The following is a 13,618-nucleotide window of genomic DNA, read 5'->3' on the forward strand; positions in this document are numbered from 1 at the left end:
TTCTCACGACGTTTCGGCCACAACGCAAGCAGCCGTCCTCAGGTGAAGAACAGGTCTGTCGGAAAGACAGCGTCTGACAGACCTGTTCTTCACCTGAGGACGGCTGCTTGCGTTGTGGCCGAAACGTCGTCAGAATTGTATTTTATTATGTTTTATTTTTATTATTTCCCTTCTACGTGACTTTAGTAAAATGTTGTTAAAACACGAATAGGACCCCCATGGGTGGGACCTGGGCAGTTTTGTTGTTAAATGAAATCTTGATTTGTCACGCAAGGCATCTGTGTTGAAAATTTTGGCTCGTAAGGCGGCGTAGATCCATATATATTAATCGTCAAATATCCCAAAGAATATAAACAGACAACACGGCAAGTTCAATAAAATTGTGTAAAAAAAAAAAGAGAAACTATCAAATACAAAATTATATAACATGCACCTTCATATGACATATTCCTGATATTATCACAAAATGAGCTGGTCTGCAGGGCAGCTTAGCCAGGTTTAATCTTAAATACAGTGCAACGTGTAATATAAACCAATTATAACTTTCTGTAAATGATGGGAAATTAATCATACATGTGGAATATAGTAAAAATATTGCATCGACAGCCAGGGAAATGGACCACTCACTGCCACTTCGTCATGCACCTCCGATTATCACGGTTGGCTATGAACGTTGAACTTCTTTTGCAACGTACGTGGCCAACCGCGCTAATCGGAGGCGCGGGAGGACTTCAACATACATAAATACGTGCACCACATGTCAAAACAAGCTGAGGAAGGGCTTCATTGTAAGAAGAACCATTGTCATTCAGAATGCATATGCACCATATGTATTGATTTCAGGGTAGAATGGATGGATTATTGTGAAGAATAATGGAAGAATGATCCATATGTAACCCATGGGTGCCATTGCAGACTTGCTGACAGCATGCAGTAGCGTCAGTGTTGTAAGGAAAGCTGGATTAACGAAACATTGGGTTTAAAGCATTTATTTAATGTTTTGCTCTCGTGATTGACAGAAACCACCAATTTTTGTTCATTACCAGCTGGTTTAAAATTACATTTTATTCAATACAATGCTGTGATTAGAGAACTTGAGCTAAAATCATGCTGCGAGTTTAAATCCCGGTTGGGGTTCAACTCAATATATCATCTCTCCGAGGCCAATACAATAGGGACCGTCTTGTAGGTTAACAGTGGATGTACTATAGGCAGGCTGGCCCCTGTCATGGAAATGTGGAGTTTACACTGTTGGCTCAAGGCCACCAGTAAAGTTGAGAGCTGCCTCACTGCTCACCTGAGCAGAGAGACAATCTTACTTGGCGCTATTTAAAACCTTGCTTTATTTTCAACACGTAGCAGTCAATATAACTGACTTTTCTCCGTATGAGTAGTCGGAGCACAAGCTGATTTTTTGACAGCCACAGTGATACAAAAATGACCTTTCAGACGTTTCCCAATACACTTTCTGCATAATTCAGTTCAACGCTGTACACCATGTGACAGAGAGTAGGAGCATATCCTGACATTTAAAGATGTCCATCTTCCGACATACAGAAATGACGAACAAAAAATAAGCTCGCATAAAACATGATTTGGGAAAACAAAATATTCATCAACACCTGTAAAATAGATTCAAGTCAGTGGTGGAATCTATATGACAGAAAGGGACATTGCATGTTTCCGCAAAGCGGCTGATCTTGGAAAACGGCTCTTTTTCCATAACCAGCATGTCATCCTCACATATGAGCTTTTAATTTGCTTTCTCAATGTGCCAAAAAAAGATGTATAAAGACATCAGCAACAAAGTGCAAGATGACTGTGGTGTAAGCCTAAAAATCAACCCTGGAAATTAGAGTGGCCCTCTGTATAATTTTGTGCAAAACGGTATTCGTATATTCCCATCGACAAGACAGTTCCAGCTGGTTGAGCAATTGAAGACAAAGTTATATTTAGTATTGGAATGGCAACAGAAAAGTGGCTTTTGTATGGTCCCAACTCAATTATACCTACTATTTTTTACAACTGCCCTACCAAACCCAAAATAGTAACCCTAGGAGTTTGACACATGGCTGGATGACGCCAAATGTCTGTGTTGTGCCGGTTTTCTTTCCTTTACAGTAGACAAAAGGAAACCAAAGAAAATAAGACGAGAGTTATAAAAAAGAAAAGTCCCAAGTCTTGGTAAACAACGGCTGGAAATGCAAGTGAATGTGCTTCTGTTTAAACAAAGGATGAATTAAAAGAAGGAATGGAAAGGAAAATTGGAATAGGTTCAAAAATTGCTCCATAATAAGGTAACGTGCTGTCTGAAATTCTCATTAGGCTATACCCAAACTCATGAAGGTAATGCTGTGCTTTTAGAAAGCAGCCAAATTGCCATGAGAATTTGAGGGCAAATGGACTGCAGTGATAAACAAAGCCTCGGGTCAATGTGCAGACACACAAGCAAATATACATATGCACAACAGATACTCAAAGTTCTTTTGTTAGAGTGGTTGGGGGGGGGGGTGAGAGTTTTGTGTCCGGCCACCTTCATGTCCACATTTCAAGTGCTTACACAGTGTACAAGGTAGTCATTTAACGACCGATTAAATTGGATATATGATTTCACCGATATGTTGCAAGAATCAAACCTGGAGCTGCTCGCCTAATAGTGCACTGAGAAAAACACATCAGCTGTCCCCAATTGTCTACACACCCATATACAGCCTTAAAGAAATATTCCCTGTTAAGTTATAGAACGTTGGGGAAAGTGGTTGTTAGCAAGGACAGCATGGCACATAATGTGCTGGTATTATTTCCAATTTTAACCACACTGCACCACGACAAGTGTTAATACACCACTCGCCACTGATCTTGTGCATAGCCACAATTTGAATCTTCCTAAATGTAATTGGAGTGCAATGCTCAAGTACATCAGTGCTCTGAACACAAAGCACACAAACAGGCTAATATTCCACTGTGAGTCTCATAGTTTCATACATTGTGTGCTGGACCCTGTGGTAAACCAAGCTAAAACAGGAAAAGCTGTCTTCTTGGTTCTTTCGGTAAAGTCACGTAGAAGGGAAATAATAAAATAATAAAAATAAAACATAATAAAATAATTCTCATGACGTTTCGGCCACAACGCAAGCAGCCGTCCTTAGGTGAAGAATAGGTCTGTCGAGAAGACAGAGTCTGACAGAGTCAGACGTGACTTTACCGAAAGAACCAAGAAGATGAATCCCTGCAGTCACGAAAGCTTTAAATCGAAAAGGAAAAGCTGTTTCGCCGCTGCTTGTCCTCACGTTTCACCCACCTTATCCAGACCCCTGCCCCCACTGGGCTAGTATTAGATTCCAGGAGGGCGGACCTTCCCTGGGAATGGGTCTAGCCAAGGTTGCCGGAAGGGTGGAGATCCGGAAGCTACGTTTTAAAAACGTCGTCTAAAGCAATGGCTAATCCAGTGATAAGTAAGGCCCTGGCATGTAAATAAAATGTTTGTTGTAATGTTTGGTGTAATTTTTGTTCATAAACATGGTGTTTCAGGACAGCAAGTGGTATCACAACTGTTTCCAGGACGAGGACAGTGCCATGGCTGTAGCATTGAAGAGGGCTCCATGAAGAGGGCTCTCGTTCTTCCAGGGCTACTGGTGACTTGTTCCCGTGACTGGTGTTACAGTCACGGGAACAATAACTCTTGTTATTGTTAAACAATTAAAGCTGGGCCGACGATGTTCTCGAAACAGATAAGTACGGTCTGCCGAGACAACCACATCAGCCTGAGCCGGTAGAGTGAGCTGTAACCAAGCCGTGTAGCAGCACAATTACACAAGGAGGCTGCTTAGTTCTCTTTGCTGAGGTGGCTGTCGGCTTTCGGCCGGACGCTCTCGGAAACAGTCGTGAAGTCACGGGGTCAACGTGGAAGAGATGTGGCTGAAATAACAAATTATGGCTTGGATTCCATAAGATAACCCAAGCATGGATTAAAACTTGTTTTAAAAAGTTACCATTACTTCCTGCCAGTGAAGAGAAGGGAGAGGGAGACAGAGGGACCTGGCTCACACTGCAGCATGTATCGCGACAAAACATGAGCCGTGGTCTGTTTCAGAAATGGCCCTATTTTGTCCAAATTAGTTTACAACAGCTGAGCTGATCTACGTTGCAGTGATTTCTTTCAGTGTTCAATATATTAATAATTAACTGGAAATGCAAAAATAGGACAGAAAGATGATTGCCTGTGATGCACACTGTGGAGTAATTGCATCTGTGTACAACGCACAGTTACGTGCACAGGAGCATACATAGATGCAAGGAAATGATCACGCATCCACATACAAATATGTGCTGTGACAGTTATGGAACACTCCAAAAATAGAATTATTTTCAAATAAAAACCACTCTTGGCCATTTCAAGCACAATACAAACAGAATAGTGGAATGACTTTTGGATAGCTGGTACATATGCCATGGTGTTTTATATTATTTACATTATTTTAACTTGTGTGCACACAATTTCAAAGCCTTATCTGATCAACGGTCACACGTGACATTGGAAGTGTTGAAAGGAAACAAATTTGTTCAATTTAAAATAGTTACGCTTCCCTCAATTATATGTAAGTGCCACCATCATCTGCACAAGCTGCCACTCGGTAGTTCGGCAAAACTGAGGTAGTGCTGCCAGCATACAACATATCCTACAGCTCTGCGAGGTTCGTCTTCCTGTAAGCCAAGTCAACGATGTGCTCGCCACCTAGGAAAGTACAAGTTCACATGATATGAATGGATTAGGAAAGGGTCATCAATTACATTTCCCTATATTGAACGATTGAGTACCTGTGACCTAATTTGGCATTTGTAAATGAGACCTAGGACAGTTGTAAAAAAAAAAAATTGAGTAGCCACAAATTGTCGAATTTTGGAATTGGGCTAATAAAAATCACATGACCTTTAAATGACATTTGAAAAATTAACTTGAATGCATAACAGTTGAAGGCTTAAACCTTAAGCCTAAATCTTGTGAGGATATATCAAACAATAAATATTGCAGTAATGCAGCTTGCGTGTCTGAATCTAAAACTGTTTTACAGTTACAAAATAAATTGTAATTTGGTGGATTCAGTAAAATAATTTTGTAAATAAGTAAAGTGATTGCTAGAATCATCTTAGTTGTTTACAACACTTGTTAAATGCGAAACTTATTTTGCGAATACATGACGGTGGAATTTTTCACAACCTCAGGATTTATGTAAAGATTACAAGGGATAGAAAACACAGCACATTGACCCATGCGCAAACATACGTTAAATTACCCTTAAAGCAGCATTCAATGCATTTCAGTGCTGGAGTTGAACGTGCTCTGACGCTTTGCATCTAAGCTCTGCTGCATCACGAAAGGCATACACGAGGGAGTTATAATGAGACGGGTTCAAGGAAAACTCACTATCACGCCTTACACAAACAGAGCATAAAACAACAAAAATGGAATAATCTTGGGCAGGGATGGTGCAGCATCTTGTGTAACAGTAAACAAGCCAACCACCCAATAGTTAACTCTCCTTTCCCACATTGCTCTTTATTTACTTACATACTAACGAGCCACACAAAAATACCTAGACTCCCATTCCCTCAGAACATTTAAAGGCTACGCGCAGCTGTGCCGGTGCCATTGCGTGGGCACCCTAAGTGCTTAGCTTAAGGGCACGACCCTCCCGTGTCACTGCTGCACGTGCTCCGAGTAAAGCAGCCCCTCTGCCGAGATGGCGTCGCCGAGGCCGACCGTCCTCACGGGGTGGGCGCACACCAGCACGGGGGTGTAGTAGAAGCTCACGCCCTCCCTCTTCCAGGCCGACACGGGGAGCGCGGGGTCAAAGGTCATCTCGTCACTCTTTCCGGCCAGCTGGTCGACGCGCGACGCCGCGAAACTGTGCGGTGCCCGCAGCATCAGCCGCTCGTCGACGCCGCGGCACGCCTGCGCCCCCGCGGCCCGGGCGCCGGCGGCCACGGCGGCCTCGCCGTTGAGCCACTCGCCATCGAGCGTGGCGAGCACGTGGAAGGCCAGAGTGTGGAAGTGCACGCGGCTCAGCGACGACTCGGCGTCGGCGCCCGCGCCGCCGTAGTGTGTCAGCAGCCAGGAGATGATGTCGCATACGACGCCCACGTCCGGCGTGCCGTTCCACGCGTCCAAGTCTGGGAACGGGCCGCTGCCGGCTTGGTTGGCGAATAGCAGCTCTTGCTCGTTGAGGCCCAGTGACGTCACCACCGGCAGCACCTATAATGGAAGGCGAGGAGCATCTTGGAATCCGCATTCAGTCGAGGAGTCATTTACTCACGACTTCATTTATAAAGTATATTTTACATGAATAGTCTCAAAAGTTGCATCCCATCCATGCATATCTGTACAAGTCAGTAGATCAGCTATTCATCTTGTGATTGGTGAATTACAGTGATGCTAAGCTTCATCACGACCATGATCTGAAGGCAGTGAGAATTTCTGCGCTGTAATATCGATGAGGATAATGCGAAACCACACACTCGGCCTCACCATCTCTAGGACCATCTCCATGTATTCGCGGTCGGCCATGCTGGCCAGCTCTAGATGCACAGCTGTCTCGGCGGGTATCTCACTTAGAGACGTGACCACCTGCACACACACGCACGCACGCACCTATGTATCAACCCAGGCAAGCACACAGGATTCCCACGGGATGAACGATACCCAAGGGAATGGATGCAGGACACCTAAGCTCTGCAAATCACGAGTCAGTATAAAATTACTTTCAAAACTCCCCCTTGCTTTGAGGCAACGTTTTCCACCCCCTTGAGATCTGGCAGATTATTGCATGCTGATATTTCATTAATTTCTCGAATCATCTAATCAAGATGCTAGGACAGATAACAAGTAAGAAACCCAAAATTTAAATTACCACGCTATAAAGCTTAGTACAATTTACGTGTTTGGGTGCTTTAGCATCTGCTTTGCACACAAAAGACCTCATCCAGACGCTCGGTCCAAAAGTCCTTGCCCTGGCCCTCCATCATGTGAAAGCCTGACAGTACAACCAGGTCAGGCCGGAACTCCTCCAGGTTTTCCACGAGCGTCTCCAGGAAGCGCATGCCTGCGTTGGCCTGGTCATGTGAGAAGATGAACCGGGACGCCAGCGGGGCCTCCACGTCAGCCCAACGCTCGCCTGCAAGAAATGACGGAAACCGTCCATCGTGGCCGCTGAACGTCAATACTTGAGCTTGCATGAAAATCTCTTTTAGCAATTAAATGTGATGACCACCATCCCAATATTTTTTTTACATGGATGGATGTGGCCAATACTCTAGATCAAATGATTGCATGAGGGAGCAATACTGTCAAAACCGAGAGAGAGAACGTGACTATTCTGACCCTGGGGCACTATTATGGGATTTGGGTGACGACAAAGAAAATTAATTCAGGGATAAAATTATAAAAAAAGAAAGGCTCTATTATGGGCTTAAGAGTTCCCAATTCAAAAAAACTATTATAATCAAACACATTGGCATGTTAAAATGCACATTGTATATTAGGGATGGAATCTTGCATTCATTAAATCAAATAATGTATTGAATTGCGTATGTCAGAATAAATGTTCTTCAATTTGTATGTATTGCAGTTAACGGGTTCATGTCATGAAATAATACATTTCTAAAACAAGTGACGACCTTGAATAAAGAAAATTAATCACATTGCTAAATATGGAAACATCGTCAATACTTCATTATAGCGATGAATTGATAATCTCATTTCATACTTGTGTAGTGAATTCAACTGAGTCGCAGACGAACTTCTTGGAGGCAACATATTTATTAACACCAACACGTAACACAAAGGGGTTACTGCCTCTTCACCAGATAACCTCGGGTGGTGGACCACCAGGCTAACTACGCTAGTTACTGGGAGTAGCTACCACGGACAGGACCCTGGCTGGATTCCTCGTCCACGTGTTGGTGACTTCTTCTTGGATGTAGAACGTAGATCGTAATTTTTTAGATGACGGCAGCAAATCTGAACCCCGGTCCCTGTGGGGACCCCGGTTTATAAGCTCCTGGGTCGTGGCTGGCCCCGCCCTTGGCCACGACCACCTTCGAGAAACCTCGGGTCGTCTCTCGACCATTCCCGTAGGAACTACCGTGACACGTGACCACCCCAAAGCCCGCACCAGGGGGCCCTTGGTCACGTGCCTTCCAGGGTCAACCAGAGTGCCATGGGGTACGTCCGGCCCGTGGGCCGTATAAGGCCTGCGAAATCATTTAGTCTGGCCCTGCCAAGGCAACCGCACGACTCGAAATTCAATAAATCTAGGCGCTTTTTCATAGCAACATAAATTTAATTTTGTATGGCCCGCGAATGATGTTATAAATATCCAAATGGCCCTTGGCAGAAAAAAGGTTCCCCACCCCTGGCCTAGGGTAACCTCATCCCATGGCTGACACTCCTCCTGTAGGAGTCAGCACTGCACGCCACGCGTGGTGCCACTGAGCGCTATCCCAGCACTCACCGAGCCCCCTCTAGGGCTGGTACTACACCCACCTACGGGGTGTCCACGATGACGGTGCATCGCACGCCGTGCCTCGCTAGAGCCGGCATTACTCAGTGACATTCATGATGTCGCTACATACGTGGTATCCGCGATGCGAGTACATCGCACGCCGTGCCTCTCTAGGGCCCGCACCACACAGTGACATCCGCGATGTCACTTTACTATCACCACCAGCAGCAATCTGTAATGTTGTGCCCTCCCGGGGTCAGACATTATCCCACAGTGGTGAGGTGCAGTAGGACGGCGGGTGTGTGGAAAGTAACCCGTGGACGAGAGGAAAGGAACGAACGTGACCAGAGGGTTCACGAGCACCAGACCTTAGCTAAGCTAGCGTCTGGCACAATTTAACATGTCTTGGAAACACACGGATAGGCTCCTGAAATATGATAATTTGTTTTTTACCCTTTTATCTGGCAACAAAACTGACACCTTTTTTTACAAGGAGTCATGTTTGCATTGACCACAATACCTGCAGTTATAATGCAAACATAAAACATAACTCTGATAATGTGTGCACTGTCCTTGAAGTTGATTGGTCCACACCCGAGACAGCTTTCCTTAGAGACAAGTCTCACATGGTGTTGGACCAGATGACGCCAAAAGGCGCACAACTCAAAGACAATGCACCATCAGAGTATGAGAGCTCGGGGTAAGTACGAGAGCTCGGGGTAAGCAGGAGGTTCCAATGGTGCTCCTGAAATAATTATTATAAAGTGTCCAGCAACAACATTGCTTGACTTTTCCTAAATGTATGATAAATGCAGCATCTCTAATGTGGCCACGCACCTGCTTTGTACTCAAGGATGAGGTGGTACTGATCCTGGTCTGTGAGCGACTCTGGTGGCACGAGCACCCTCTCGTCGAGCAGCTCATGCAGCTTTGGACCCACAGGACCACACAGCAACACCTGCACACCATTCGCATGCACAGGATGAGCCCTTCAGAGGGTAGGGTTGTCACAGCCTTTAAGGCCTGAGAGCATGAGACCAACATCAAAATCAGGTACACTCTCCACCCAGAAAAAAAAAACTCAACCACACTTCCACCGAATACAAGAAACATAACGATAAATATAACATACCACCATTTCTTGTTAACTTCTATGAGAAGCCTCTTATTATGATTGCTACAAAAAATGTTGCAAGAACATGGGAATTTTTTCTTGGTGCCAAGATGCACTTATCCCCCACAACTTAATTTTTTCCCCCAAAGCTCTAGCTTATTCAAAATTGCAACGTTGTCGATAATGCTCAGGCGGTGCTAAAATTGTTACCCCAGCAGTGATTGGTCTAATGCCAAATAATTCAAGACGGAGAGACATAAAGATGTGCCACCATGACAGTCCTTGTTGTGTTACTGCTGTGTCCATGGAAATGCTTATTCTGAGCTGGAAAATCTAAATACACAAGCACAGGCTTGTGCAGCCTGCCCTGCTGCTACCCCCTCCGCAGTGTAGCTTCTCAAGCAACAACAACTGCTCCTCATGCCAGTCCTTGCTTTCTCTCATTTTCCATTGCGTCTTTTTGGTTAGTTTCCGTATTTAAAATGTATCTGAATACCTTATTGATGTATTGTCTCTGATGGCCACTCCTGTGTTTTAATCACTGTTTCACTGGTCCCTCTGTTTGTCCCCCATTTCGTCCGTCTGCAGATGTAACTTTTCACTCTTTGTGTTAGAACAGTGTCTCTGTGTTCAACTGCTTCACTGTAACTGTTAAATATTTATGTTTATACAGGATGGCCCAAAAGTCAGGCAAACAAGGGTTAAGTGTTTTTTAAAACAAATTATATAGGGTTATTTAATTTATTTTAACACATTTACAAAATGACTACCCATAACATGAATGTACGAATTTTTTTTTAATGAATTTAGGACTTTTTTTTAAAGATTATAGCTGTTTTCTTTAACATACATATACACGAAATTAACTCGTTGGCCTTCAGTCAATTTTCTTTCCATTTTTAAATGTCATCTGAAAAGGAAGAAAATAGATAATGATAACAGATAAAATAGTAACTTAAAGAAAATGTATTATTAAGACATTTTAATGCCGGTGTGAAAATAAATGAAAGAAGCCCACGTGTCCCGGACGTTTGGGCCATTGAATAACTGTCACCGTCTTTGTTTGTTCTCAGACTGACGTGTTTCCTCCTTTTGGTTGCTAATCCCTCATTATCCCAGGGTCCAGTCAATATTAATTATATAACTTGCACTCCAGTAATGACATGACAAGTTCAAGATCGCAGCAACTGCATACCTCGGAATTCCACGCAAAATACAGTTCCGCATTTTTCTCAGTACCGACGACATTCAAACTCAGGTTGGATGGATCAAGAGACGCGATCGACGCATGTCGCCAGATAATGTTTTGTGCTTTTAGGCTTGTACTTTGGATCAGTATGGAATGTCTAGCTATCATTAGGCACTGGAGATTCCATTGACATTCATTTTAATTTTACAACAGAGATTTGGGCAACCTTAACAATTCAAGGACTTTTCACAACAATTTGATGCAGGTAATTTAAAATGTAGCATGCGGTCATCGCAAGTAGCACACAATAGCGTCCCCTCTTGTGAATGAGATCACTGGATCTTTTACATCTACTTAACAACAAATAATACTGCTACGTAACAAAGTGGACCAAAACTGAATGCACAACACCATAGAAAATATTTGTATTTTATAACAAACTTGATCTTACTTTGTTTACAACGAACAATAAACACTTCTATGCATTCATTAGCACCAGTGGCAGCTTAAATGTATGACCCCGAGTCCTCCCCAAGTGTATCTCTCAGGGAATCGAGAGTAGATAAAATCTTCTCCAAACAAGGCCTCTCTCCAAGCTGCCCCTTATGGCACAGCATGAGGCTATGTCCGTTCTGACTTCCTGGGAAGTCTGTGCGCCTGGTTGGCTGTGATCCCACTAGAATAACCGTAAGACTGCTGCAATATCTAAAGCCCCACGATGCTTATTCTTTGGTTCTTTCGGTGAAGTCGCGTATAAAGATAAAATAATAAATAAAATAATAGCATACGACGTTTCGATTGCAACACAAGCAATCATCATCAGGTATAATGAAATAGCGACACAAAATCTAACCAGAAAACCACAGACAGACATATAAGCAGACAGATTTTGTGTCGCTATTTCATTATACCTGATGATGATTGCTTGTGTTGCAATCGAAACGTCGTATGCTATTATTTAATTTATTATTTTATCTTTATACGTGACTTTACCGAAAGAACCAAAGAATAATTCCTGCAGTCACGAAAGCTCCAAAATTAAGATTGATCCCCAAGATGCTGCTGCGCTTTCTCATTGAGTTGCGCGGATTTTATATTGCTCCAAAAATGACGATTCCCCTGTTGAAGAACAAACGAGGAAAACATCCCACTGTCTTCTTGCTTTCAAAAGTGGGACAGACGATCCCTCCAGAGGTCGAGTTCAAGTTCCGTGTAAATATCTGGCCGAATCGCACTGTTGAGAAGCAAAGTTTTACTTGGAACAAATTAATGCAGAAAAATACAGGGTTCACTGCTCGTTTGGCAGTTTTAAGCAATTAGTGTCATGACTATAATAAAAAAACACTCCATGATTACACAACTCCCCTTGAATTACCCATACTCTGGGGAAAACAAAAATATGCTGAAATCGGTAAAAAATATAATTATAGTATGATTACTTTACCAGACCTTACAATATATTTTGAAAATATGGTTTTACTATATACTCATTTTAATGGAAATGTTAGGTTCTATACAGAAAGGGGGTAAAGTAAAGTGTTGATTTGTTGATTAATATTGATTCTTAAGCTCTCAATACATGCATAAAATTGCGTGTTGCAAGCATGAATTAATTTTATTTTAATTGTTAATTGTATTAAATGAGTTCATGTGACTCATCTAGCTATTGTAGGCTACTATATTTACCACAACGTTAAGAAATTATTTGAGAATTCAACCGCAAACCTGAATTGAGACAATCTAATCGACAGAGGTGCGACTCAGTCCACCCCTCCTATGAAACACGTTTAGTGAACCTAACTCGTAGAACGTAAGAACCAACACAAGTACTAATTAAATTGCAGTAAAGTCAACCAATGTTTTTATCATCAACATCCATGCCGAAACAGTTCTTCGCAGCCTTTGTTGAAAACATGACACCACGCACACCAGATTCACCCTAATAATCAGAGCTTCGCTCTGTTCCGAACCTCTCCTCGGGGAGTTATCATTCATTTAGTCATTCTTCCTCAATCCTTCCCGCAGAGCATGTTTTTGTTTGCCGCAGGTGGTACCGCTCAGGCTTTTTCATCCTGATGTCACGTGTTGTACTTTTTCTGGCCAAAACACGCATAGACCACTGTTTAAAGAGCGTGGCTGCACTTTTTGCCAAAACGCTTCAAATGGAATCTGATCATTTTCCAAGCCATGGGGCTCACTGCATTGGCAGCAGACTGCCCCGGCTTGTAAACTGGCAAATGGGGACAGGGCTTGGTTGATTTATTTAAAAGCTTGCTTCGTGCTCAACCCTCTCCTGACGCACACGCAAAGTATATGCTTTAAGATTCACGAGCCACAGACTCAACCGAAACACTTCAATTTGCATTACGGAGACTTTTGACATGAGATGGTCCACCTTGAAGGCAGATGGACATCATCTGTTGGAGTAGACCCATAGACCCATGTGCAATGATTGCCCAGGATGAAAAACTTCCACAAGTCAATTACAAATAAAGGAGATTTTATTGTATCGTGTGAGAGCCCATTGCGACAACAGGCTTTGACAATATATTGGAGAAAAGATGCTAATCACTCTGAAAATGGATAATCTGACCGATTTGCGTGGTACATTGCACAACTCTTTTGCAAGGCAAGCTGTGAATGTACATACGGTCATACCTTGGCAAACACTGTTTATTCGAACGCGTGTTTCAACTGTACACGGTTTAAAGTTATTGAGGTACGTTTTCTGAAACACGGGGGTTATCTGTCGGCTATACGCGGTTTGATCCTGCAGCAGATGCTGCGAATGAATATCTTGTCGCCATTTTAACT

The 13,618-nt window shown here is 43.1% G+C and overlaps 1 protein-coding gene across 2 annotated transcripts in view; it reads right to left on the reverse strand.

Moving 5' to 3' along the window:
• Window positions 1-475: 475 nt before the first annotated feature.
• The window catches only part of ADPGK (ADP dependent glucokinase), a 35,368-nt gene continuing 22,225 nt past the window's right edge, over window positions 476-13,618 (reverse strand). For both annotated transcript variants that reach the window (XM_078884358.1, XM_078884369.1), the window contains exons 5-8: window positions 9,339-9,459; window positions 6,976-7,172; window positions 6,527-6,625; window positions 476-6,253 (exon numbers count right to left, since the gene is read on the reverse strand). In XM_078884358.1, the coding sequence (XP_078740484.1) occupies window positions 5,699-6,253; window positions 6,527-6,625; window positions 6,976-7,172; window positions 9,339-9,459 (972 nt within the window). In that variant the 3' untranslated portion in view covers window positions 476-5,698. The remainder of the gene's footprint in view (window positions 6,254-6,526; window positions 6,626-6,975; window positions 7,173-9,338; window positions 9,460-13,618) is intronic.

The sequence above is a fragment of the Lampetra fluviatilis genome, chromosome 3 (genome assembly GCF_964198595.1).
Source record: "Lampetra fluviatilis chromosome 3, kcLamFluv1.1, whole genome shotgun sequence".
In the NCBI taxonomy this organism is placed as follows: Eukaryota; Metazoa; Chordata; class Hyperoartia; order Petromyzontiformes; family Petromyzontidae; genus Lampetra; species Lampetra fluviatilis.